Source organism: Hyla sarda, chromosome 5 (genome assembly GCF_029499605.1).
Source record: "Hyla sarda isolate aHylSar1 chromosome 5, aHylSar1.hap1, whole genome shotgun sequence".
In the NCBI taxonomy this organism is placed as follows: Eukaryota; Metazoa; Chordata; class Amphibia; order Anura; family Hylidae; genus Hyla; species Hyla sarda.
This window is the reverse complement of record NC_079193.1, coordinates 354,485,204-354,511,263: the sequence shown is the minus strand read 5'-3', so window position 1 is coordinate 354,511,263 and position 26,060 is coordinate 354,485,204. Positions and strand designations below refer to the sequence as shown.

The 26,060-nt window shown below is 44.4% G+C and overlaps 1 protein-coding gene across 1 annotated transcript in view; it reads right to left on the bottom strand.

Annotated features, from left to right (window-relative positions):
* Positions 1-26,060, bottom strand: part of TAF2 (TATA-box binding protein associated factor 2) — a gene marked incomplete in the record, with an annotated part of 136,773 nt that overhangs the window by 71,777 nt on the left and 38,936 nt on the right. The window contains 6 exon segments of the mRNA XM_056522670.1: positions 5,364-5,616; positions 9,664-9,729; positions 12,380-12,489; positions 16,027-16,141; positions 18,953-19,107; positions 25,444-25,579. Of these exon segments, the coding sequence (XP_056378645.1) occupies positions 5,364-5,616; positions 9,664-9,729; positions 12,380-12,489; positions 16,027-16,141; positions 18,953-19,107; positions 25,444-25,579 (835 nt within the window).

The window sequence follows — 26,060 nt, the reverse complement described above, 5'->3', positions numbered from 1 at the left end:
GTAATAAAATGGGAAAGATTTGTTTTCAAACAGATTCAATGTCGGACACCACAGACTATAATGGTTTTCTGGTATTTTTTCCTATCAGGAAAAGTGATTCAGATTACAAAAACACCTGATAACCTGCAAGTGTGAACAGAGCCTAATTACTATTTATATTCAGCCATCTAGTTATTTCTATGCCAGGGAAAGCTGGTTTACAATCACCCTGACTGCAGTCAGGGAAGACTTAAACAACACAATGTTACTCCAAGTCAATGACACTTCTGTGAGATCCCACTGTCCACTCAGGAAGAACACTGATTGAAAATTTCACATGCTGTTGTGCAAATGGAACAGACAACAGGTGGAAATTAAAGGCAATTAGCAAGAAACCTCCTATAAAGGAGTGGTTCTGCAGTTGGTGACCACAGACCACTTCTCAATTCCTATGCTTCCTGGCTGATGTTTTGGTCACTTTTGAATGCTGGCGGGGCTTTCACTCTAGTGGTAGTATGAGATGGAGTCTACAACCCACACAAGTGGCTCAAGTAGTGCAGCTCATCCAGGATGGCACATCAATGCGAGCTGTGGCAAGAAGGTTTGCTGTGTCTGTCAGCGTAGTGTCCAGAGCATGGAGGTGCTACCAGGAGACAGGCCAGTACATCAGGAGACATGGAGGAGGCCGTAGGAGGGCAACAACCCAGCAGCAGGACCGCTACCTCCGGCTTTATGCAAGGAGAAGCAGAAGGAGCACTGCCAGAGCCATGCAAAATGACCTCCCGCAGGCCAAAAATGTGCATGTATCCACTCAAACAGTCAGAAACAGACTCCATGAGGTTGGTATGAGGGCCAGACATCCACAGGTGGGGGTTGTGCTTACAGCCCAACACTGTGCAGGACGTTTGGCATTTGCCAGAGAACACCAAGATTGGCAAATTCGCCACTGGCGCCCTGTGCTCTTCACAAATGAAAGCAGGTTCACCCTGAGCACATATGACAGACGTGACAGAGTCTGGAGATGCCGTGGAGAACGTTCTGCTGCCTGCAACATCCTCCAGAATGACCAGTTTGGCAGTGGGTCAGTAATGGTGTGGGGTGGCATTTCTTTGGGGGGGGGGGGGGGGCACACAGCCCTCCATGTGCTTGCCAGAGGTAGCCTGACTGCCATTAGCTACTGAAATTAGATCCTCAGACCACTTGTGAGACCATATGCTGGTGCGGTTTGCCCTAGGTTCCTCCTAATGCAAGACAATGCTAGACCTCATGTGGCTGGAGTGTGTCAGCAGTTCCTGTAAGAGGAAGGCATTGATGCTATGGACTGGCCCGCCTGTTCTCCAGACCTGAATCCGATTGAGCACATCTGGGACATCATGTCTCGCTCCATCCACCAATGCCACATTGCACCACAGACTGACCAGGAGTTGGCGGATGCTTTAGTCCAGGACTGGGAGGACATCCCTCAGGAGACCATCCACCACCTCAACAGGAGCATGCCCTGGCATTGTAGGGAGGTCATACGGGCACGTGGAGGCCACACACACTACTGAGCCTCATTGTGACTTGTTTTAAGGACATTACATAAAGTCGGATCAGCCTGTAGTGTTGTTTTCCACTGTGATTTTGAGTGTGACTCCATATCCAGACCTCCATGGGTTGATACATTTGATTTCCATTGATAATATTTGTGTGATTTTGTTGTCAGCGCATTCAACTATGTAAAGGCGAAAGTATTTCATATGATTAGTTCATTCATTCAGATCTAGGATGTGTTATCTTAGTGTTTTTTTGAGCAGTGTACTTGAAGATGTGCGATGTACAACTGCACATTCTCTTGAGAGCGCAGGGAGGCCCTGTCACCCTAAGAATCTGTAGAAAAAAATAAATAAATGGCACGATGAGCAGGTATTGCCTGCTAGGAAGGGCTGATATTTTCTCTGCGTCAGCCTCCTAGTGGCAGCAGCCTATACACCTCGGTTCCTGTGTCCCCCAATGTAACAACAAACACTTTTACAGGTAAACTTAAAATGTTAACATATTGATGGGAGAGAATGGCTCAAGGTTTTACTTTCCATGTGGTTCTTAAACTGGAGGTCTTGGAAAAGCTTAAAGGGGTACTCCGGTGAAAACCTTTTTTCTTTTAAATCAACTGGTGGCAGAAAGTTAAACATATTTGTAAATTACTTCTATTAAAAAATCTTAATCCTTCCTGTACTTATTAGCTGCTGAATACTACAGAGGAAATTCTTTTCTTTTTGGAATGCTCTCTCATGACATCACGAGCACAGTTCTCTCTGCTGACGTTATTATAATAATAATAACGCTTTATTTATTGTGGTCCTTAGTGGGATTTGAACCCAAGTCCCCAGCACTGCAAGGCAGCAGTGCTAACCACTGAGCCACAATGCTGCCCTTAGCATGCATCTGCTATGCATGGTTGCTAAAATGGACAGAGATGTCAGCAGAGAGCACTGTGCTCGTGATGTCATCAGTTTTCCAAAAAGAAAGGAATTTCCTCTGTAGCATTCAGCAGCTAATAAGTACTGGAAGGATTAAGATTTTTAATAGAAGTAATTTACAAATATGTTTAACTTTCTGCCACCAGTTGATTTAAAAGAAAAAAGGTTTTCACCGGAGTACCGCTTTAAAAAAAGAGTACCTGTCACCAAATAAAACTTTTAATATAGTGTTCTTTGCGTAATTAGCAGACACTTTCCCATTAACTTACTTTTAAAATTATTAACATAACTATTTTTAAAACATAAAAGAAAAAATGGCCACTAGGTGGCTCTGTTCTGTTCCCTGCCATAATTAATACAGTGAATTTAGTCTCCTCCGGGCCTGGCAGGAGACCAAACTCAGGAAGTGCTTCTGGCTGCACTGAGCTTGATTGACAGATGCACAGAGCCTCACTGAAAGCTGCACAGAGCCTCACTGAAAGCTGCACAGAGCCTCACTGAAAGCTGCACAGAGCCTCACTGAAAGCTGCACAGAGCCTCACTGAAAGATGCACAGAGCTTGAGGTCTTCTATTCATCACAGCACTGGAACGATGTGAGGGTGGAAATGGTCCCCCAGCAGGCTTCAGTGATGTCATACCTGCTGGGAAATGCTCACTTTCTCCTGCTGAGAGATTGCACTATGTGAGCAAGAATAAAGGTAAGATACACAGCTTTATAAAGCTGTGATTTTTTTTAAGGGGGGAAGAGTGTTAGAAGTAGTTAGGGAACATAGCCTGAGTTATTTTAGAAAAGTTTACTTGGCGACAGGTACTTTTTTTTTTGTTTTCTACAGGAAAACATGTATCAACTAATAAAGTGTATGTTCACCTTTAAACACCATTTTACAATTAACACATATGGGAAGTTGTATGGAAACAATTGAAAAACTATTATTACCAACTGGGACTCTGATTTTATTTTCAAATTGTTGTAAAAGAAAAATAAATAAATAACAGGTGAATACTGATTGGTTGTCAAAGACTGTAAGTTACGGCAACTAATCACCAGTGCACCAGTTTTGATCTCATATGTCTGGAAAAGATTGCATGCTGTAACTCGCCTGTAAGATACTTAATGCATGGTACTGTGGGCTTACAATGTTATATGTAGAATATCTCTTCATATATGCGTATAACCAGGAATGAATTGCTAAAGTTATACACCAATTATAAACATACAGTCATGGCCGTAAATGTTGGCACCCCTGAAATTTTTCAAGAAAATGAAGTATTTCTCACAGAAAAGGATTGCAGTAACACAGGTTTTGCTATACACATGTTTATTCCCTTTGTGTGTATTGGAACTAAACAAAAAAAGGGAGGAAAAAAAGCAAATTGGACATAATGTCACCAAACTCCAAAAATGGTCTGGACAAAATTATTGGCACCCTTAACTAAATATTTGGTTGCACACCCTTTGGAAAAAATAACTGAAATCAGTGGCTTCATATAACCATCAATAAGCTTCTTACACCTCTCAGCCGGAATGTTGGACCACTCTTCCTTTGCAAATTGCTCCAGGTCTCTTATTGCAAGGCGCCTTTTCCCAACAGCAATTTTAAGATCTCTCCACAGGCGTTCAATGGGATTTAGATCTGGACTCATTGCTGCCACTTCAGAACTCTCCAGCGCTTTGTTGCCATCCATTTCTGGGCGTTTTTTGACGTATGTTTGGGGTCATTGTCCTGCTAGAAGACCCAAGATCTCGGATGAAAACCCAACTTTCTGACAATGGGCTGTACAGTGCGACCCAAAATCCATTGGTAATCCTCAGATTTCATGATGCCTTGTACACATTCAAGGCCCCCAGTGCCAGAGACAGCAAAACAACTCCAAAACATCATTGACCTCCACCATATTTCACTGTAGGTACTGTGTTCTTTTCTTTGTAGGCCTCATTCCTTTTTCGGTAAACAGTAGAATGATGTGCTTTACCAAAAAGTTTTATCTTGGTCTCATCTGTCCACAAGACATTTTCCCAGAAGGTTTTTGGCTCACTCAAGTTCATTTTGGCAAAATGTAGTCTTGCTTTTTTATGTGCCTGTGTCAGCAGTGGGGTCCTCCTGGGTCTACTGCCATAGCGTTTCATTTCATTTAAATGTTGACGGATAGTTTACGCTGACACTGATGCTCCATGAGCCTGCAGGACAGCTTGAATATCTTTGGAACTTGTTTGGGGCTGCTTATCCACCATCCGGGCTATCCTGCGTTGACACCATTCATCAATTTTTCTCTTCTGTCCACGCCCAGGGAGATTATCTACAGTGCCATGGGTTGCAAACTTCATGATAATGTTGCGCTCTGTGGACAAAGGCAAATCTAGATCTCTGGAGATGGACTTGTAACCTTGAGATTGTTGATATTTTTCCACAATTTTGGATCTCAAGTCCTCAGACAGTTCTTTTCGGTTGTCCATGCTTAGTGTGGCACACACAAATACACAATGCAAAGACTAAGTGAACTTCTCTCCTCTTTATCTGCTTTCAGGTGTGATTTTTATATTGCCCACACCTGATACTGGACCCCAGGTGAGTTTAAAGGAGCATCACTGGCTTGAAACAATCTTATTTTTCCACAATTTTGAAAGGGTGACAATAATTTTGTCCAGACCATTTTTGGAGTTTGGTGACATTATGTCCAATTTGCTTTTTTTCCTCCTTTTTTAGTTTAGTTCCAATACACACAAAGGGAATAAACATGTGTATAGCAAAACATGTGTTACTGCAATCCTTTTCTGTGAAAAATACTTCATTTTCTTGAAAAATTTCAGGAGTGCCAACATTTACTGTATATGAAAATGTTCCTAAGCATTGAGAACCTATTCTTGTACAGAGGTGGATGACTATTTTAATAGTCTGTGTTTGCAGGAATTTATTCAATCTCACCTTGGCCAGACAGTAACACGCCATCATCCTGACACGGTAGAAACATTGCTCTTGCTCCAGGATGTCTGTCAGAGCAAGCCGAGAGGAGGGGGTGGGGAAGTTTTCCAGGGCTAGAATGGACTCTTCCTGGGCTACCACATCTCTCTCATAGCGGAGCTGGTACTGCCACATGAAATCAGCCTGTTCAAACTCCACCTTCCTCAGCAATGACATGTCCGGATCAATCCGTATCCAGAGCAATGGGGAGTCGGCACTGCAGAAAGAATTGACATTATACAGGTAACAAGATTCCAAAGTTTACATGTATAGTTTGGAAAAGTTGCCTGCATTACATAGGTGTCGGGCTGCAGCTTCTACCCCTCCATTATATGAGAACACATGTACGTTTGGCCAGGGTCTGTTATCTAAGGTGCATAGACTCTGAAACACTGTCATGAGTCAAGGCATCACTACTGATCAGGCCAAATGGCTCATTGATGGACAAGGAACAGTTTAATTTAAAAGGTACCTGTCTCAAAAAAAATTGCCCTGGACATCCTCTCCCCATGCTTCTGAAAAGTTTTGTTACCTTTCATTGTAAGATTATTTGTTGACACAGAACCCTGGTGTCTTCTAGATTGATAACATACACCTTATGTTAAATATCTTTGGAACTTGTTTGGGGCTGCTTATCCACCATCCGGACTGGATACTACGACTTTTATTACACACGTTGTAAATGACACTTCCCTCTCATTCCCTTACCCCATTACCTATCCTATTTTCCTTACCATACTAAACTCTCAAAGTTCATGGCATGCAAGCCACAATGCACACTATGGCCCTCATTTACTATTGCAAACCAGACATGTTATGTAGGGTTGTGCGCTAGAAATTCCGTCTGTGCCAGAATTTGCGCCAGAATTGAAAAAACCTGACTAACTCTCCATTTTACTAAGAAAACCCCAAAAGGGAACGTGGCCGTCAGAGAAAGGGGGCGGAGTGACCGAAAAGGGGCGTGTTCCCGACCTTTTCACAAAAATCCAACATATTTACTAAGGTTTCCACAAAAAATGTGGTGGATTTGAGCTGAGGAAAACCCTACAGATCAGGGCGTGTGTAAAAAAAGGAAAACGTAGGGAAAGTGGAAAATGTAGGGAATCCTTCGTAAATACCGTGGAAAAAAAATTGTAGGAAATTAAAGCCCACAAAGAAACCTGCACAACACTCTTAGTAAATCAGGGCCCATGTTTTCATATATCTGTTTGTACTCTGATTAACGTTTCGATACTATAAAAAAAATTACAAATTTAAATAAAATAAAAACACACTTCTGACATGTCCGAAATTTTGACAGGAGGTAGACTGGGTGCGATGACCCTCGCTATCCTTAAAGGACAACTGTAGGGGAACACTTTTATATATGCCCGTGCCTCAAAAACAAACAAAATAAACTCATACATACCTGCCTAGGAGCCCCCATTGGTCCGAAACAGGCCTCACGGTCCGGCAGTGCTGACGTCATTCCACTTGCTGGGGAGGGGGACGCCGCAGAGCCTTCGGCGTATCACCAGCCGTAGCAATGTCCCACCCTGGACGGTGATAGGCGGAGCCCACTGTCATGTAAGAAGCCGGCCAGAGCTCCTTGCATGACAGTGGGCTCAGCCTATCACCGACCGGGGCAGGACATCGCTACGGCCGGTGATACGCCGACGGCTCTGCGGCGTCCCCTTCCCCAGGAAGTGGAATGACGTCAGCACTGCCCTACCATGAGGCATGTGCCGGACCAACGGGGGCTCTTAGGAAGGTATGTATGAGTTTATTTTGTTTATTTTTGAGGCCCGGGCATATATAAAAGTGTTCCACTACAGTTGTCCTTTAAATGGGCAATGCGGTGGAAAACTTTTTTTTTTTTTTTAAATCAACTGGTGCCAGAAAGTTAAACAGATTTGTAAATAACTTCTACCGTATATACTCGAGTATAAGCCGAGTTTTTCAGCACGATTTTTCGTGCTGAAAACACCCCCCTCGGCTTATACTCGAGTGAACTCTCCACCCGCAGTGGTCTTCAACCTGCGGACCTCCAGAGGTTTCAAAACTACAACTCCCCCCCTCGCTCGGCGCTGGTCCGGTGCTGCAGGACTGTCCGGAGAGGAGGTCGTCCGGTGGGATAGTGGTTCCGGGCTGCTATCTTCACCGGGGAGGCCTCTTCTAAGCGCTTCGGGCCCGGCCCCAGAATAGTCACGTTGCCTTGACAACGACGCAGAGGTACGTTCATTGCCAACGTACTTCTGCGTCATCGTCAAGGCAACGCCTCTATTCTGGGCCCGAAGCGCGGAGAAGAGGCGCCCCCGGTGAAGATAGCAGCCCGGAACCACTATCCCACCGGACGACCTCCTCTCCGGACAGTCCTGCAGCACCGGACCAGCGTCGAGCGGAGGTGAGTACTGTACAGAACTAAAGGGGGTGAGAGGGGGCTGGATGATGTCGAAGGCCGCAGTGGTCTTCAACCTGCGGACCTCCGGAGGTTTCAAAACTACAACTCCCAGCAAGGCCGGACAGCCGATGGCTGCCCGGGCTTGCTGGGAGTTGTAGTTTTGAAACCTCTGGAGGTCCGCAGGTTGAAGACCACTGAGGGCGGATGATGACAAGAGGATGATGAAGGGGGGGGGGGTGGGATGATGACAAGAGGATGATGAAGGGGGGGGTGGGATGATGAAGGGGGGTGGGGATGATGACAAGGGGATGATGAAGGGGGGGGTGGGATGATTACAAGGGGATGATGACAAGGGGATGATGAGGGGGGTGGGGATGATGACAAGGGGATGATGAAGGGGGGGTGTGGGATGATGACAAGGGGATGATGACAGGTGATGATGATGAGGGTCTGGATGATGACAGGCGGTGATGATGATGAGGATGTTAATGACGGGTCTGGATGATGACAGGGGGGGATGATGTATTTGCCACCCTAGGCTTATACTCGAGTCAATAACTTTTCCTGGGATTTTGGGTTGAAATTAGGGGTCCCGGCTTATACTCGGGTCGGCTTATACTCGAGTATATACGGTATTAAAAAATCTTTACCCTCCCAGTACTTTTTAGCAGCTGTATGCTACAGAGGAAATTATTTGCTTTTTGAATTTCTTTTTTGTCTTGTCCACAGTGCTCTCTGCTGACACCTCTGTCCGTATCAGGAACTGTCCAGAGCAGCATAGGTTTGCAATGGGGATTTTCTCCTGCTCTGGACAGTTCCTGATACGGACAGAGGTGTCAGCAGAGAGCACTGTGGACAAGACAAAAAAGAAATTCAAAAAGAAAATAATTTCCCTTGTAGCATACAACTGCTAAAAAGTACTGGAAGCGTAAAGACTTTTTTAATAGAAGTCATTTACAAAACTGTTTAACTTTCTGGCACCAAAAATGTTTTTCACCAGAGTACCCCTTTAACGTGCCCCCTGTCACTTGAAAACGTCTGCTGCTATGTCGTAGGGATCTCAGTCCGGAGACCGCCACCAATCAAGAGAGCTTATCAATCTGACTGGCTGCTCCATCCATTATAATGGCTGTTTGTTTGTAATGGTCATTGCTTGTCTCTGCACATAGACACGCGTGTACAGAATGACAGAAAGCCCATGCAAAGGCAATAATATTTTTTGTCAACCCATAAGTATTTATTCATTATTTTAAAACACAAGAAAACACAATAATACAATGAACTCCAGAGAGCACCATACAAGCACCCAAGCTGCACATGACAAAAGGCAAAGCTCACATATTAAAACACCAGTACAACAGCATGAAGATTGAGGTTCAAAAGGATGAGAACAGCCAGGAAACGGGCCAAATACGAACACTCTGGAGTAAAACACACTCACCAGACACACTCCCAAGAGCACCCTCCAAACCGATTGCAAAATCACCCCGACTTACTGAGGAGATCAACACGTTTCGAGGGGACAACCGACTCCTCCAAAATCAACCATGGCTTCAAAACCTTATCAAACTTATTAACTAAATTAAAAGGGGTATTGCAGGCAAAAACCATTTTATCCCTTATCCAAAGTATAGGGGATAAGATGTCTGATCGCGGGGGTCCCGCCACTGGGACATTAGCATTCTATGTGGGAGATGAGTCTCCAGTCTTGTAAACCTCCAGGTTTCCGGGACTGGGGACGTGACGTCACACCCCACCCCTTTATTCATGTTTATGGGAGGGAATAAATCTGGACAGTATAAGCATGTCTCGGGCACTAACTTCTGTGGCATAATAATTTTTTTTAAAGAGACAGGTACCCTTTAAATCAATGTGTCAACTTACTCCATAGCAGAAAGGTCCATGTCTACCTCTTCCCCATTCATCAGTGGAATTTTCTTCTTTTTATTTCTGTGGAAAAAAAAAATATTTTGTTTTTTGGCAATACAGTCAGTCATATCCACTACAAACTAAAGGGAAACGTGCAAATACCGTAAGATTACAGGTACCGTATATACTCGAGTATAAGCCGAGTTTTTCAGCACGTTTTTTCGTGCTGAAAACACCCCCCTCGGCTTATACTCGAGTGAACTCTCCGCCTGTCAATCCCTTCTGAGTGGTCTTCAACCTGTGGACCTCCACATATTGCAAAACTACAACTCCCAGCATGCCCGGACAGGCATTGGCTGTCCGGGCATGCTGGGAGTTGTAGTTTTGAAACATCTGGAGGTCCGCAGGTTGAAGACCACTGCGGCCTTCGACATCATCCAGAGCCCCCCCCCCCCTTTAGTTTTCTACTCACCTCCCCTCGGTGGGAAAGAAGGGTGAGCTGGTCAGGGCCATCTATGCTGCGGGGACCATCCAGTGGGGAGGGTTAGTCGTTCCGGGCTGTCCATCTTCACCGGGGGGGGGGGGGGGTTAGACTAGTGATGTTGCCTTGACGACGATGCACAGGGACATTCGTCCCTGTGCGTCGTCGTCAAGGCAACGTCACTAGTCCGGGGCCAGGCCTGGAGAAAAGAAGAGGGCCCCCCGGTGAAGATGGACAGCCCGGAACGACTAACCCTCCCCACCGGACGGTCCCTGCAAGATAGATGGCTTGGACCAGCTCACCCTTCCTTCCCACCGAGGGGAGGTGAGTAGAAATCTTAAGGGGAGGGGGCTGGATCATGACGAAGGCCGCAGTGGTCTTCAACCTGCGGACCTCCAGGTGTTAATAAACTACAACTCCCAGCATGCTGGGAGTTGTAGTTTTGCAACATCTGGAGGTCCGCAGGTTGAAGACCACTTGATTGACAGGCGGTGATGATGAAAGGGGGGGGGATGATGACAGGCGGTGATGATGAAAGGGGGGGGGATGATGACAGGCGGTGATGATGAAAGGGGGGGTGTGGGATGATGATAGGGGGATGATGACAGGTGGTGATGATGAAGGGCGGTGGATGATGAAGGGCGGTGGATGATGAAGGGCGGTGGATGATGAAGGGCGGTGGATGATGAAGGGCGGTGGATGATGAAGGGCGGTGGATGATGAAGGGCGGTGGATGATGAAGGGCGGTGGATGATGAAGGGCGGTGGATGATGAAGGGCGGTGGATGATGAAGGGCGGTGGATGATGAAGGGCGGTGGATGATGAAGGGCGGTGGATGATGAAGGGCGGTGGATGATGAAGGGCGGTGGATGATGAAGGGCGGTGGATGATGAAGGGCGGTGGATGAAGGGGGGTGGATGAAGGGGGGTGTTAGTGACGGGGGTCTGGATGATGACAGGTGGGGGGGGGGATGATGACAGGGGGGGGGATGATGTATTTCCCCACCCTAGGCTTATAGTCGAGTCAATAACTTTTCCTGGGTTTTTGGGGTGAAATTAGGGGCCTCGGCTAATATTCGGGTCGGCTTATACTCGAGTATATACGGTATGTTCCTTAGTCCAAATAGGAATTGAACGTCACTTTGTTGACATCTTTTCTAATTTCTGACAGATCTGATCTTTTTATGGATTTGTCTTTAGGCAACTTTAGTGACAGACACATGACATACTGAATATAGTCTAGGACAGTGGTCTCCAACCTGCGGACCTCCAGATGTTGCAAAACTACAACTCCCAGCATGCCTGGACAGCCTTTTGCTGTCCGGGCATGCTGGGAGTTGTAGTTTTGCAACATCTGGAGGTCTGCTGGTTGAAGACCACTGATCTAGGAGAACACAACTAATCTGTGGAGTATTTAAAGGGGTACTCCAATGGAAAACCTTTTTTTTTTTTTTTATCAACAGGTGCCAGAAAGTTAAAAAGATTTGTAAATTACTTGTATAAAAAAAATCTTAATCCTTCCAGTACTTATTAGCTGCTGAATACTACAGAGGAAACTTTTATTTTTGGAACACAGTCCTCTCTGCTGACATCACGAGCACAGTGCTCTCTGCTGACATCTCTGTCCATTTTAGGAACTCTCCAGAGCAGCATATGTTTGTTGTGAGGATTTTCTCCTACTCTGGACAGTTTTTAAAATGGACAGAGATGTCAGCAGAGAGCACTGTGCTCGTGATTCAGCAGAGAACTCTGTGTTCCAAAAAAGAAAATAATTTCCTCTGTAGTATTCAGCAGCTAATAAGTACAGGAAAGATTAAGATTTTTTAATAGAAGTCATTTACAAATCTGTTTAACTTTCTGGCACCAGTTGATTTAAAAAAATGAAATAAAAATAAGTTTTCCGCCGGAGTACCCCTTTAAAAGGCCTAAATAAAAGCTTATTGCACACGGTAGGGAGGATAAAAAAAAAAACGAAACTTCTGCATATGCTCCATGCTGAGGTTTAGACAGCGGTTTATGATCAGCAAATCTATATAGGCCGCCTTCTGTTTAGAAAGCACTGGAAGGATGTTAAGAAACAGGATCCCCCTGATGTGCGCCAAAGTGGAAACACATGTGTTATAAGGACATTTAATGAGGGAAGATTGTAATATTGTTTCAAGCGCTGAGTTCAATGGATTATGTTATTATGTCAAACATACAAAACACATTAGGCAAAAAGGCAATGAGGAGGGTAATCTCAGCAAATCACCTTCTGCTCTTGGAATGACAGGGGATGTCGTGCTTCAAGCTGTTTTCTTCAATTTGTAGCGTGTGGTTAAAAGACCCATCAAGCTCTTGCACAGTCACTTTGAGAGGACCCTATGGCGGGAGGCAAAACAGATGTAGTCACTGTACAATAGAAGAGGATATCGATTTATGGACCAAGAGGGCATCAGCGAATTAAAGGCGTACTCCCGTAGAAATTATATATATATATTTTTTAAATCTACCGGTGCCAGAAAGTTAAACTGATTTGTAAATTACTTCTATTTAAAAATCTTAATTTTTCCTGTACTTATTAGCTGATGAATACTACAGAGGAAATGGTTTTCTTTTTAGAACACCGAGCTCTCTGCTGACATCATGACCACAGTGCTCTCTGCTGACATCTCTGTCCATGCCGCTGTGTGTCATCCAGCAAGCGCTTGCTCCCGCCGCCGCCTTCCTCCTCAATGCGCCTGTGCAGTGCTAGGAGAAGAGCACACTTCCTCTCTGCACCTAGTATCAAGAACTAACCTGACTGTGCGTTGCTCTGCGCAGGCGCACTGAGGAGGGAGACGGCGGCGGGAGCGAGCGCTTGCTGATGACACAGCGGCACGCAGGTTAGATCAGCTGAAGGGCGCATGCGCTGGGACCTGTGTGTCAATCACACAGAGGTCCCAGCGCGGACATATGGGGTAGGCGTGGCGGCGGCGGGGCATCACGTACCTCACGCCACGCCTATACGACCGTCAGTGGTTTTGAATAAATTGTGGATTTTGCAGTCATGAAAGCCTGCAAATATTAGGTAAAAATATTGCTATACACCGCACACCACCTGCACACAGTACAAAGGCTGTGTGCAGGTTATTGCACCAAAATTTCATGACAGTTGCGCTTTAAGGGTGCGTTCACACATGCATATTTCTGCTGCAGATCTGCTGCTGATTTTGCTGCTCATTGACTTCAATAAGCAGCAAAATCTGCTGAAACAGATCTGCTGCAGAAAATAAGCACTTGTGAACGCACCCTAAACCATTTGTTTTACAAACACTGCGTTTCCAGCTGTTGCAAAACTACAACTTCCAGCATGCCTGGACAGCCAAAGGCTGTCCAGGCATGCTGGGAGTTGCAGTTTTGCAACAGCTGGAGGCACACTGTTTGGGAAACACTGCTTCAAACCCATCTAAGGAAAAGTTAACAAGTACATAATCAGATTTTGCCACTCACTGACTTCAATTTGACCACAGAAAATGGCAAACGTACGTGTGAACATAAACTAATAAAGAAACTATGACACGGAACATGAATAAATAGGCCTGGCCAACAGTCACCAAAGGGTTCTGGGTGTGATCACATGGGCATACACACACATACAGGTCTGCATAAACTCACTCTCACTGATGGTCTACGTAGGCCCGAAATTAAACAATTCTAGAACATCCTAAAAGATCACAGATTTCCCAATTCACTGTCATATAGTAGTATAGCATACAGTAGTATGGCAGTGAACTGTAAACATAATCTAATGATTGTTTATAAAAATCCCCTTAAGGGACTTACTCATGAAAAAATAATTTTGGAATTTGTTATCTTACAGTTCTATGTGGAGCCGATCCTCTTACATTCCTCCTGGAAATGTATTAATAAATAGACAACTGGGTGTAACAAGTTAAAGGGGTACTCCGGTGGAAAACTTATTTTTTAAGTGAACTGGTGCCAGAAAGTTAAACAGATTTGTAAATTACTTCTATTAAAAAAATCTTAATCCTTTTAGTACTTTTTAGCAGCTGTATGCTACAGAGGAAATTCTTTACTTTTTTTATTTCGTTTTGGTGCTGCCCACAGTGCTCTCTGCTGACACATCTGTCCGTGTCAGGATCTGTCCAAAGCAGGAGAGGTTTGCTATGGGGATTTTCTCCTGCTCTGGACAGTTCCGGATACGGGCATCAGGTGTCAGTAGAGAGCACTGTGGACAAGACAAAAAAGAAATGAAAAAAAAATAAAGAAATTCTCTGTAGCATACAGCTGCTAAAAAGTACTGAAAGGATTAAGATTTTTTAATAGAAGTAATTTACAAATCTGTTTAACTTTTCTGGCACCAGTTCATTAAAAAAAAAAATAATAATTCCTGGAGTACCCCTTTAAGGAGTGTGTCCCTGCGCTATCAGCTTTGAATGGCTAGTCTCAGGCTGTAGAGGGACATGACCCCAGATGAAAACACCCAGTTAGCTATTTAGTCATACATTTCTAGGAGGAATATCAAAGTAACGGCACAACTATAAGAAAAGATGTTTCAGAATGGTTAGATCATGTCCAGGAGATGGTCCTACTAGTTATTTCTGAACGCACACTCACACGGTCAGTCGTTTAATAGGACTGCCCTACAGACTCCTAAGACAAGAATTAGCAGAGATGAAAAACATACTACTGAATCTTTTCACATAAAAGGTCAGAATCTTCTGCTCTATAACATGCTGCTCATTGACTGCTGGAACGTTCAGCGTTGCACTTTCCCTTTAACAGTATTATTAAAGGCCTTCGTCCAGAATAATGGGGGGGGATGTATCATTGTAGGTGCAGGTAATTTCTGTACACCTTTATTTTGTGTGCCGCTGGTTCCTGAAAATTCCCTTTATACACACACACACACACACACACACCAAGAAAGCCAAGGCCGAGCAGTGTATTTTTGCGACTTTTTGATTGTGTTTGCATTTTTTTTTTTTTTTTAAGTCGCAGTTGATAAATTCATTAGCACTGAAAGAGACTAATCTTAAAGGGGTACTCCGGCGCTAAGGCATCTTCTCCCCTTATCCAAAGGATAGGGGATAAGATGACTGATTGTGGGGGTCTAGCCGCTGGGGACTCCCGTTAACTTGCACGCAGCACCCTGTTAGAATCAGTCCCTGAAGAGTGTTCGCTGTCACACCCCCTCCCATAGGCTTGCATTAAGGGGGCGGAGCGTGACATCACATGAGGGCGGAGCCATGACGACACAACGATTCGTCCCCGTGATCGCCAGTAATCAGCCCCGGAGCAAACATGCTCCGGGGACTGATTCTAACGGGGTGCTGCGTGCAAGATCACGGGGGTCCCCCGCAATCAGGCATCTTATCCCCTATCAGGACAGGGGATACATTTTAGATTGGGGGGGGGGGGGGAGTAGGGGGTCTGCTGGTACTCTCCCCCACACCCTGCGCGATCTGCTGCATGGGCCCTCTGCTCTCCCCTGGAACAGAGCATCACGCCCCGTCCATATATCTCTATGGGAGAGCTGTTCGTGTGGGGGTTGTGAAACTCCATTCCAGGGAAGAGCAGAGGGCCCGTGCAGGAGAGTGCGGGGGTCCCAGCGATCTAAAACTTATCTCCTATCCTCAGTTTTTATTTATGAGACTTCTCCTTTAACAGCCGGTCTGTACACACAAAAAAAAAGAGCCTGAAATGCTGCGCAGCGCCAACTGTACACACAAAAACATCTTTGCCAACCAGTAGGAGATCCTCTTATATGGTATTGGCTCTGCTTGCATAGCATTTTTAATGGAGGTAAAAAAATCTGAGTAGTTTAATGAAAATTGTACATGAAATTTTGTAATAAAAACAAATAAATACTTTATACCATTAAGATAAATACAACATGGGAACCCCAAATCTTACCACGTATTTCTGTGTCCCCAGAACTGTGCACTCCTGTTTTATTTCCAATTCTAAAACATTTCTTTTTCTGTTAAAAGCGAAGCTGCCGTAAAACTTTACAACGCCACTCTGGTCTCTAAGAAGACAATGTTAAGGGGTAACAAATAAGCGGCTTACAGCAAGGTGGGGAGACTGTGTTATACCCTGGTATTAACGGAAAACTGTCACTTGTTTTCTCTCGCACTATCCACTGGTGGATAGTGTGGGAGACTCTGATTTAAACGAGCCCTACCTTGTCCGGATCGGCGCCGCCGTTCTCCCGCAATTGTAGTTTTATTATCTGTTGAAATCTTCCTGTAACTGGCAAGGGCGGGGCTTTGGCGCTTAACTGGCACTGACGTCAGAGCCGCTTATGAATATTCATCCCCCCTCGCCCCAGTTAGGAGCGGGAAAGAGAGGGAGAACTGGAGAGAGGGGGGGATGAATATTCATAAGCGGCGCTGACGTCAGTGCCAGTTAAGCGCCGAAGCCCCACCCATGCCAGTTACAGGGAGATTTACACATATAATAAAACTACAATTGCGGGAGAACGGCGGCGCAGATCCGGGTAAGGTAGGGCTCGTTTTAATCAGCGTCTCCCGTACTATCAGTACCTGTGGATAGTGTGGGAGAAAACAAGTGACAGTTTTCCTTTAAAGGAGTACTTCGCCCCTAGACATCTATCTTATCCCCTTTCCATTCCAAAGGATGTATGATCGCCGGGGGGGGGGGGGGGGGGTGTTGTCGCTGGGACCCCCAGCGATCTCCGGCATGGCACACCTGTCACCCGATGCATGGAGCAAACGCAGCTCCGTGCCGGATGATGGGCGACCACAGCCGTCACGCCTCCTCCATTCATGTCTATGGGAGGAGGCGTGACAGCTATGTACTAGTCATCAAGCAACGCCAGCTCAAAGCTTCCGTGTACAGTACGTCGTGGCGCAAGTCCGAAGAACGGCCAGCGGCTGTTCACCCCGCGATCAGACATCTTATCCCCTATCCTTTCGATAGGCGATAAGATGTCTAGGGTGGAGTACCCCTTTAAACACTTGATCAGGTTACTAATCGCAAATACTTGTCTTCACTGATCAATATTTAGGGTAGAGTCACACGTGCCATATTTTGCTGCAGCATATTTTCCTACCCACTGAAGTCAACGGGTAGCACATGCGCAGCAAAATACGGCACGTTTGGCCACACCCTTGGGTGAGTCACTTGCTGCAGATTTTCTGTTGAAAGGTTTGAAACTGTCCGAGATTTCCCTATGGAGATTAAAATATTCCCTTCCGTGTGATCGCTGATTCAGCTTGGAAAAATGACTGGTTCCTCGCTGTAAAATGCCTTTTTGTTGAGTTCATTGGGTGAAGCAGAATCTGCAGGTACAGGCCCTGGCACTAGGAATGTGAAACCAGTCACATGTTATTCCATTCAGGATATAACTCTTCTACACATTTCAGGGTAGTCAGTTTTGCCTTGTTTGCACATAACAAAAACTGCAGTAGAAACAAGTAGAAACTCACCCCAATCTGACGTGTTTCGGAACTAGAGCTCCTTCCTCAACTAAACACATATTAAACATGATTTTCAGGAGCTGTAACGTGAAGATTCCTACAAGAAACCCAAAGTGATGTGATTTCCATTCTGTCAGCTCCATGCTCACTATTCAGGCTGTGCAGATATTCGTGGTTAAGTCATTGTGTCTGATGCGTCCAGTGGGCCAAGGTTTATGGGCTTCTAGAGAATATATATTTATTTCTGTGGCACAAACTAGGGAGTCATTATACTGCCTTGTTTCCCAACCAGGGTTGCCTCCAGCTGTTGCAAAACTTCAGCTCCCAGCATGCCCAGACAGCCTATGGCTATCCGGGCATGCTGGGAGTTATAGTTCTGTAACACCTGGAGGCACCCTGGTTGGGAAACGCTATTATGCTGTGTGGAGCACAGAGGGGGCAATATAACAGTATGTGTGGGCATCATAGGGGCATATAACTGCACGTTTGGGCACCATAGGGGTATACAACTACACGTGTGGGCATAATAGGGGTATACAACTGCATGTGTGGGCATTATAGGGGTATACAACTGCATGTGTGGGCATTATAGGGGTATACAACTGCACGTTTGGGCACCATAGGGGTATACAAGTACATGTGTTGGTGCCATAGGGGCATACTACTGCATGTGTGGGCATCATAGGGGCATATAATTGCATGTTTGGGCACCATAGGAGTATACAACTACACATGTGGGTTCCATAGGGGCATACTACTGCATGTGTGGGCATCATAGGGGGCATACAACTGCATGATTAGGCACCATAGGGGGAATACTAATGCATGTGTGGGAACCATAGGGGGCATACAACGGCATGATTAGGCACCATAGGGGGCATACAACGGCATGATTAGGCACCATAGGGGGCATACAATGGCATGATTAGGCACCATGGGGGCATACTAATGCATGTATGGGCACCATAGGGGGCATACAACAGCATGTGTGGGCACCATAGAGGCATTATACAGGGAGAAGGACATAAGGGGGGCTTTAGGTGGACAATAAGGGGGTATTAGGCATCCAGACGGACTATAAGGGGTATAACACTGTGTGGGAAGTACTAAGAGGGCATAATACTGAGTATGGGGGCTACAATAGGGCTGAAAAGTTAATTAAATAACCAAAACCAAAATAAATGACAAGGCGTGTAAATGGTGGCAACGAATGGAAATAATGTTTGTTGCAAGTCTAAAATAATTGCTTATTGATGAAAATGGAGTTTAAATGTAAATTAATCGTGATTACGATTTAGCTCATACTCGCTCAGTTCGGGCCATATCCCTGAGGACTATAACACCTTCCCACGTCAGATAAGAGCTGTTCTATAATGAAATATGGTAATAAAGGATACACCCATTGCTTTATGAGCGGCTGGATGTCTTTTCCAGACACGTTGGAGATGGATTTCAAAAACCCAGATGTGGAAACCAACATCTGACTCCACATATGGGACTGGAACTTCTGAGATGAGGCAGTGCTGGCCAGGCTTAAAAGCTTGTTGAAAACCTAGAGCGAAAAAGAGAAAAAAAGAAAACAAAAATTACAAGAAGTTTTACCAGTGATGAACATCAGACAGAAATGGGCAGCAAGAGAAAGGAAAACGTTATCACGTGTGACGTGGAGTAGTGACCCGTAATGGATACAAGCCAGGCGGACATTGTAAGGTCAGGAGGGCTGCGGCACACGTGGGGAGTCACTCCGTCACTAGTTCTAGCAGAATATACACAGCATGTTTATATATATATATATATATATATATATATATATATATATATATATATATATATATTTTCAGTGTGATCTCCTCAAATCCATCCGAACAAGTGACCATTATCTAGGTTTGCAGGAAAAGACCAAAAGTGTCCCTCTCTAGGTGCTGCTTTTCCCAATGGATTCACATAGACAAAATTGTCTGGAAAAATATTCTTTATTGACCAATGACGCGTTTCGGGTTTAACCCTTCCTCAGATTGGCATAAATGGTCACTTGTGCGGATGGATTTGAGGAGATCACACTGAATATATTTACAGTGGTCCCTCAACATACAATGGCAATCCGTTCCAAATGGATACTCACCTGTCCCCGCCGCTCCAGCCAACGGCTGTCCGGGCATGCTGAGAGTTGCAGTTTTGCAATAGCTGGAGGCACCCTGGTTAGGGAAACACTGACATAGACAGTGATTTACAGCTTCCAACAGATCTTTCTTAGGGTGGTTTCACACCATGTTTTGTACTTACGGTTCCCGTATACGGCTGGGAGTGGGGGAGGCTTAATCGCGGCGCCCGCACTGAGCCGTATAGGGGAACCGTACTTAATGCACGTCTATGAGCCGACCGGAGTGAACCGCAGCCTCCGGTCGGCTGCGTTTTCGGCCGTATGTGGTTTCCCGACCGTAGGCAAAAACGCGGTCGACCACGTTTTTGCCTGCGGTCGGGAAATTGCATACGGCCAAAAACGCAGCCGACCGGAGGCTGCGGTTCACTCCGGTTGGCTCATAGACATGCATTAAATACGGTTCCCCTATACGGCTGAGTGCGGGCGCTGCAATTAAGCCCCGCCCCCTCCTCCCAGCCATATACGGGAACCGTAAGTACAAAACGTGGTGTGAAACCACCCTTACTTTTATATGTAAGGATTTGCTTTACCTGTATTAGTTATCTACTTATTTTTCTTTAATCCTCACTTTTTCCTATTTTTGGATGACATTTTGGGGCTTCAGAACCAATTACCAGGTTTCCATAGAGTTACAACATACAATGGTCATCCTGGAACCAATTAATATTGTAACTTGAGGGACCACTATATTTATTTTTAGCTGCATACAAAATGACTGTTGTCTCAAATTTTTCCCAGGTTGCAATGCAGCCGAGACCTGACTCACTAGTCAGCTGATGACAGGGAGCCTGTCTGCTTCAATGGGTGGAGGGATCGCTTGGTGGGAGAGAGATCAATCTGCAACTAATGCAACAGCTGTAGGCACCCTGATTGAAAACCACAGGTCTTTTGTTTCAATGGGTGGGGTGGCTGATGTGTGGGAGGGAGGAAAATGGCATTGTGGGATTTGTAGTCAAAAAAACATGAGTCAAACAGGAAATACCAGTTCACAAAAAGCTAGCCACAGTGTTATGGTAATCTCACAACATAGCCATTTAGCCAAAACAAGAGCAGATCCTTCCTAAGCATGTCCATTACTGTCTGCCAGGTATGTACTAAAATCACCTTATGGTGGAGAACCTCTTTAACAAAGTAGTCTAGAAAAGGAGAGCTACGTGCCACAGGTAAGTTGAAGCAGGTATGTCTGAATGTCCAAATGTAATGTGGCTAGGTGTATAAGCCACATTTTTATATTTCAATATTATGCCATAGAGAGAGGGGGGAGAAAGAGCATACAAAACCCTTTCTATTTTATATGGATTTAGTGCATAAGTTCCGTCCCTTCATTTAAACCATATGGTTTCAAAGAGTGAGGACTATACATCCAGAACATTTCTTTTTTAGCTAGGGTTTCAAGTCTATTGTGTACATATGGGGGGATGTAATCAATTAGTATGATAGAAATTATGTTCTCGTTTTGTTCATCCTTATGGGCCAAAGCGATGTGGCGAGAGAGACTGTGAAGCATGTATTGTTATTTATATTTTTATGATGCTGATTGAGCCTACAGTGGAGTTTCTGTGTTGTACACCCTACATATTATACATCTCAGCATAACACTATCAGGTGAGCACAACATTGCTACTCACATACTTGACAACTATACAGTGGGGGATCAAAAGTTTGGGCACCCTAGGTAAAAATTTGCATTAATGTGCATAAAGAAGCCAAGGAAAGATGGAAAATCTCCAAAAGGCATCAAATTACAGATTAGACATTCTTATAATATGTCAACAAAAGTTAGATTTTATTTCCATCATTTACTCTTTCAAAATAAATGATAACAAAAAAATGGCGTCTGCAAAAGTTTGGGCACCCTGCAGAGTTAATATCTTGTACTGCCCCCTTTGGCAAGTATCACAGCTTGTAAACACTTTTTGTAGCCAGCCAAGAGTCTTTCAATTCTTGTTTGAGGTATCTTTGCCCATTCTTCCTTACAAAAGTCTTCCAGTTCTTTGAGATTTCTGGGCTGTCTGTCACACACTGCTCTTTTAAGGTCTATCTATAGATTTTCAATTATGTTGAGGTCAGGAGATTGTGATGGCCATGGCAAAACCTTCAGTTTACGCCTCTTGATGTAATCCCCCATGGATTTCGAGGTGTGTTTAGGATCATTATCCATAGAAGCCATCCTCTCTTTAACTTCAGCTTTTTCACAGATGGCATCAAGCTAGCATGCAAAATTTGCTGGAATCCATTTTTCCTTCTACTCGTGAGATGTTCCCTGTGCGACTGGCAGCAATACAACCCAAAAGCATGATTGATCCACCCCCATGCTTAACAGTTGGACAGAGGTTTTTTTCATTAAATTCTGTTCCCCTTCTTCTCCAAATGTACCTTTGCTCATTCTGGTCAAAAAGTTCAATTTTAACCTCATCGGTCCACAGAACTTGTTTCCAAAATGCATCAGGCTTGTCTATATGTTCATTTGCAAAGTTCAAACGCTGATTTTTGTGGTAAGGACGTAGAAGAGGTTTTCTTCTGATGACTCTTCTATGAAGACCATATTTGTACAAGTATCTCTTTATAGTGGAATAGTGTACCACAACGCCAGTGTCTGCCAGATCTTTTTGGAGGGATTGTGCAGTCAAACCTGGGTTTTGAATTATTTTTCTCACAAACCTGCGAGCTGTTCTGTCTGATATTTTCTTGGTCTTCCAGATCTTGCTTTAACTTCCACTGTTCCGGATGACTGCCATTTCTTAATTACATTCCGAACAGAGGATATTGACATCTGAAAATGTTTTGCTATCCTCTTATAGCCTTCTCCAGCTTTGTGAGCGTCAACTATTTTCAGTTCCAGATTTCTAGACAACTGCTTAGAAGAACCCATGGTGCTGATTGTTGGGACAAGGTCAGATGAGTCTGGGCATTTAAAACCTTTGAGATTGACATCACCTGGTCTTCCCAGATGATGATTGAGAACAATCCATGACACTGGCAGGTCTCAGCTTTTCAAAGGGGGCAGTGCATGCTATAAATTCTGCAGGTTGCCCAAACTTTTGCAGACGTCATTTTTTTGTTTTCTGTTATTTTGAAAGTGTAAATGATGGAAATAAAATCTAACTTTTGTTGACATATTATAAGAATGTCTAATCTGTAATTTGATGCCTTTTGGAGATTTTTCCATCTTTCCTTGGCTTCTTTATGCACATTAATACAAATTTGTACCTTGGGTGCCCAAACTTTTGATCCCCACTGTATATCGGAATATCGGCACAGGTTGCACAGTTTGTCTCTTCCCCCTTTTTTTTTTCTACCCTCAACGCTGTACCTTTAACACTTTCGGCACACTAGGTCTAAGCGTAACTTGGCACTAAACCGGCCAAAGGCTATCTGGGCATGCTGAGAGTGGTTGAGTGTTTCAACAGCTGGAGACACCCTGGTTGGAAAAGACTGTTCTATATATAATGGCTCATGGGAACATTTAACCCCTTTAAACTGCATCTCATTGACAGCTTATGTTCCCTCATAAATGGGAATTCAAGACCATCGGGAAAGATTTATCAACACCTGTGCAGAGGAAAAGTTGTCCAGTTGCCCATAGCTGCCAATCAGATCGCTTCTTTCATTTTTCAGAGGCCTTTGTAAAAGTTAGGCAATCTGATTGGTTACTCTGGGCCACAGGACAACTTTTCCGCTGCACAGGTTTTGATAAATCTTCCGCCAATGTGTTTTTGCTGACTGTGCCCTTGATCCGAGACACAAACGTGTGAGGTAAGACTAACACTTAGCACATGTCTGGGCTATATTCCTATATATTTCTCTTCCAATGTGCTATCATCAGCCCCGGGAGCTCTCCGCTATCCTATACGTGCATGTTGGGCCAGTGTCAATATGATGTTCCATTTATTTTGGATGCGCCTCTCTTGTCTGCACCCAGCAGTAGCTACATCATTCTGTTATTGGTGTCTGCTCTAATACCAGCCCCGTCTACTACAACACTTCATCTACTTGTGGGTCGATCAAACGCTTCACAAAAAGAAACGTGTATGGTTTGGCAGCCAGTGACATATTCTGCTGTTAACCACGTAAACCTGAGCAGGAGAGGTTGAGAATTAAAGACTGGGCTTAGCCATGAGAAATTACAGAGCGAAAAGACGGGTAAAACGCCTCCATGAGACCAAACATGTCGATAGAACCTGAAAGAGGCATAAATCAGCACCGTGCATAATATAGGAATAATAAATCTAGTAAAGAAGTTTGTTAACAGGAGAAAGAAGCATGTTTGTATAATAAGACATATTATAAAGAGATTTATATTTGCTTGTACTATTGATCTACGCAAAAATTGATGGAACTGAGGCGCCTATTTTATGACCCAGACAAATTTTGTATGTGCAAAAATTTCCGCAACTAACCGTTTTGTGCATCCTAGCCATTCTTACATAATTTTTTATTTTTTCCCCTCACAGGTTGTACTTTGTGTTGATGGTAAAATGTAATAAATAAGGTTTGTGTATAGTCATAAAGGGAAAAAAAAAATTGTGAATAGTTGAAAGTTGCCATTTGTAACCATTTTAATTGCTAGGTGTTATATTTGTGTATACAGTGACCCCCCCGCCCCCCCGACCTACGATGGCCCCGACATACGATAATTTCAATATGCGATGGCCTGTCAGAGGCCATCGCATGTTGAAGGCAGCATCAACATACAATGCTTTTGTATGTCGAGGCCATCGCATAAACGGCTATCCGGCAGCGCTGACTGCTTCAACTGCCACCGGATAGCCGTTTACGGTGCCCCGTGTGCTCAGGTGATGGTCTCCTACCTGTCCTCGGGGCTCCGGACCGTCCTCTTCACGATCCCCTCCATCGCCGGCGCTCTCCTTCGTCGCCATCACGTCACTGCGCACGCCGTCCCGTCATCCAATAGGAGCGGTGTGCCTAGTGACGTGATGACGGAAAGCGAGGATCCCGGGGAAGCAGAGACGTCCGGAGTATCGGGGACACCACGGGGACGCGGCGACAGCAATGGAGGGCGACATCCAGGGCAGTGGTGACGGGTCCGGAGCGGCGGGGACAGGAGAGTACAACTTTCTATACTTTACATTGCACGAATCCCTCAACATACGATGGTTTCAACAAACGATGGTTTATTTGGAATGGATTACAATCGTATGTTGAGGGACCACTGTATACTGTACAAACTTTAAGAGGGAATCTGCCAATAGCATAACAAGCACTAACTTTTTTTTATTTTATTTTCTAAGATGCCAGTTCTGTTTCCTATTTCAAAAAATAAATAATAAAATAAATAAAAATTACTTACCTCCCGCGCTTCCCCTATGAGATCCTCTCCCTGGTGCATGTGGTTACAGCTCAGCGAATTACTTGCCACAGCGGTGTCCTGTCTTAGCCAGTAATTGGCTGAGCGGCAATAGGATATATTGAGCCCCAGCATCAGGAAGAGGATCGCACCAGGGTCCGGAGCGATACTGCAGGCACTAGGGGAGTGTGGGAGGTAATTTTTTTTTATTTTTTTTATGATGATTATTATTATTATTAATTTATTTATATTTATGGTTTAGAGGTGTTGACAATTGCCCCACGCACATGAGCAGGGCTGCTTTGCTCACTGTAAATTGATCATAACCACATAAAAAAGGTGAATTTGAAACTATGAATTTGTTAGATAATTTTTTTGTGTATATTATATATATATTTTTTTTATCTGGGGTCGCTTACCTGAAGCATGAACTCCATACTAATGCGATTCTCGATCAGCCTCATGACCAGATGAGCTTTACACTGGAACATGTTGTAATATTCCCAGGACAATGTATGAGGGTGTTTTATTGAGAAATGAAGGTGGGTTGCGGGACTAAAAACGTAACAGAAGAAAGCAGGATATTAGCAGTAATACCACACATTACAGAACAATCCATAAGAAAACAAACTACAGAAAAACATGTGAGACAGAAAACATTACCTACTCTATTATCCCATATGCGCAGTTATGGCACAAGGACCATTGCCCTTTAAATGGGAACTATCTAAATCAAAAACTTTTATATGCTGTGCATCTTGGCAAAACCTTTAACCTTTCTAATATACTTCTTTAAAAAAAAATTATAATAATAATTCCTTTTTATTGAAATGATGGCTTATAAAAAAAAGACCACAAGGGGTCCCCATACCATTCAGAACATAATCCTGTCTATCTGCAGCATCATCTTTGTCCCAGCTGAAGCACAGGCAGGGACAAAGTCCAGGAAGTGAGGGCAGGACTAGCAGTCCTCTTTGCTCACTCCTGTCCTATCAGACTGAAGCATGAAAACAAAGTGGAGGGGGTTACAGAGCAG